Source organism: Oratosquilla oratoria, chromosome 6 (genome assembly GCF_046742065.1).
Source record: "Oratosquilla oratoria isolate Oo_2021 chromosome 6, ASM4674206v1, whole genome shotgun sequence".
Classification (NCBI taxonomy): Eukaryota; Metazoa; Arthropoda; class Malacostraca; order Stomatopoda; family Squillidae; genus Oratosquilla; species Oratosquilla oratoria.
Window position 1 is genome coordinate 36,466,970 of NC_134782.1, and position 2,873 is coordinate 36,469,842.

At 40.2% G+C, this 2,873-nt stretch overlaps 1 protein-coding gene across 2 annotated transcripts in view; it reads left to right on the forward strand.

Moving 5' to 3' along the window:
- The window catches only part of LOC143026391 (uncharacterized), a 7,997-nt gene extending 5,596 nt beyond the window's left edge, over nt 1-2,401 (forward strand). The window contains exon 2 of one of the 2 annotated variants that reach the window (XM_076186679.1): nt 1-1,765. This exon is cut by the window's left edge and continues 106 nt beyond it. In XM_076186679.1, the coding sequence (XP_076042794.1) occupies nt 1-235 (235 nt within the window). In that variant the 3' untranslated portion in view covers nt 236-1,765. The other variant, XM_076186678.1, reaches the window with a different exon arrangement.
- Nucleotides 2,402-2,873: the final 472 nt, after the last annotated feature.

A 2,873-nucleotide genomic window follows, 5' to 3' on the forward strand; every position in this document is an offset into this window, starting at 1 on the left:
CAAAACCCACAAAACCGGTGAAGGCCAGGAGCACAAGGACGAACACAAACGTGCCAATGACAAAGACGGCGACGATAACGAAGATTATGACGATGATGATGAGGACGATGAGGATGATGACGATGAGGATGATGACGATGAGGATGATGAGGACGATGAGGACGATGAGGATTATGATGATGAGGACGATGAGGACGAAGACGATAATGACCACAGCAAAAACAGAAAACATTAGGCTGATAAGAAAAAACACTGGGCCATCCATTTGGTCATTAGTCATAGTGTAATAAGTGATTATGAAAGTTTATGAAAATAGATAAAAAAAAAAAAGTAGATAAAAAGTGCAAAGTAGGGCTGTATCCCATCACTCCGGGACGACATCCGTCTTTCTCACTACCGACCGTGCTTAGCTAGTTCACCCGGTCTTCAACTGTGTCCCTTTTGAGTTTGCAAATGTACACTGTAGCACACATTGCACAGCGCGTTCGGAAAGCACAAACGACGGTTTGACGCGAGTTTGTGAAAACTGATCATTCTTACATGAACAACGACCCTGTCCATTGCCCAGTAAGTACAGCTTCGGTCTATCGCACTGCACCCCACCGTTTGACCAGTGGCGTTTGAATCAAGTGTGGACAACCCTTGGCACGCGTGCCAAACCTGACACACTGACTTTATTCCGGCACGCGAAACCCAGAGCTCACCTTAAAAAAGATAACTAATAAATCTCCAGCTATTTTTATATGAACATTGGTATCCGTATGCTGCGCTGGGCGGCGGATTGGGGCCTTCATAGGAGGTGAAAGGAGGGAGGGGGCCTATACACGTATGTAGGCCTACAATTTTACGCCGTCGACACACGAGAAATTTTTGCATCAAAGATTTGGCTGATTTTGATAACCATACTTAAAAAAGTTGCCCAAACCTGGTCTAGATACTAAACAAATCTAGACACTAATCAAAACAAGTCATCACATGTCATTCTTACCGAAAATATTCATAAAAATATCTATTTTGTATGGAAGAGACTGCAGACGTACGTAAGTTTGTAACAAGTCACGGCTTTGCCAATGAAGACTCGTGGATCGAACAGCATCGACGGAAACTTGCTTTACGAGTGGAAGGGAGGGGGGGGGGCTACTGCAGCATAATTCAAAACCAGGTTTTGATTACAGTTATTTCTAATTCAACACATAATTCTACTTAAGTTAACGCTCATGCTTGTACTTCACAATTTAAGTGAAGTTATAGCTTTGGAACAAGAGAGACCCATCTTGTTTATCAGTGAAGAACATCCTAATTTACTAAACAATTTAAGATAATATTCTTCCTATACAACATCACATCAAACCTAACCTAACCTAACGAAACTCAACCTAGCTTAACCTAACCTAACTTAACCTAACCTAATCTAACCTAACCTAACCTAACCTGACCTAACTTAACCTAACTAACCTAATTAAATCTGACATAACCTAACTTAACTTGACCTAACCCAACCTAACCTAACCTAACCTAACCTAACCCAACACAACCTAACCTAACCTAACCTAACTCAACCTAGCCTAATCTAACCTAACCCAACCTAGCCTAATCTAACTTAACCTGACCTAACTTAACCTAACCTAACCTAGCCTAACGTCACCTAACCCACCCTAACCTAACCCAACCTAACCCAACCCAACCTAGCCTAATCTAACTTAACCTGACCTAACTTAACCTAATCTAACCTAGCCTAACGTCACCTAACCCACCCTAACCTAACCCAACCTAACCCAACCCAACCCAACCTAACCTAACCTAACCTAATCTAACCTAACCTAATCTAACCTGACCTAACTTAACCTAACCTAACCTATTCTAACCTAACCTAACCTATTCTGACCTAACCTAACCCAACCTAGCCTAACCTAACCTAACCTAACCTAACCTACCCTAACCCAACCTAACCCAACCTAACCTAACCCAACCTAACCTAACCTAACCTACCCTAACCCAACCTAACCCAACCTAACCTAACCCAACCTAACCAACCTAGCCTAACCTAACATAACCACCTAACATAACCTAACATAAGTTTACCTAAGCTAACCTAACTTCCAAAAGAACTTTAAGTCGAATTTTTCCAGACCAACGAGCGGACTCTAACAGATATTGTTTACTGTGTAGTATGATTTGTTGTTGTTTTACTTGGAAAAGACAATTCACTTTAGTTTATTGATCACATACAGTTGTGTTCTAAGCATACGGTTGGTTATCCATCCTCTGTGATTTAGATTCTAATAACAAGACAATTGTCTAAGATGACAAATGTAAAAGCATATCTCCTTAAAGAAATTAGAATATTTGTAGTTTTTGTTATCTTTGCATGTGTACGGAATTAAACGATAAAATCAGTAAAGCATCTTTTTATTTTTTCCTTTTATCACTGGACAGTTTACCATTATCATCACTGTTAATGTTATTATTTCTTTTGTTATTGTTATTGGTAATGCTGTTATGATTATCGTTATTTATTATTATTGTTATTATTATTGTTATCATTATTATTATTATTATTATTATTATTATTATTATTATTATTATTTTTTTTTTTTTAAGACGTCCTAGGATGAGGTGGATGGATGGGGTGAAGGGGGCTTTGGGGAAGAGGGGAATGTCTGTTGAGGAAGGAAGGGAGAGGACGGAAGACAGAGGTGAGTGGAGAATGGTTGTATATGGATGATGTTGTGATTGCATGAGGTGGAATGGGTGGGTGAGTGGGGGGTGGGGTAGTATGTGTGAGTAAATTTTGACGCAGCCCGAAGGGATTTCTCCCCGTCCTCTCCTTATATGCAAGGGGGGACGGAGAGGGGGGTCGCCGATTAAATGAA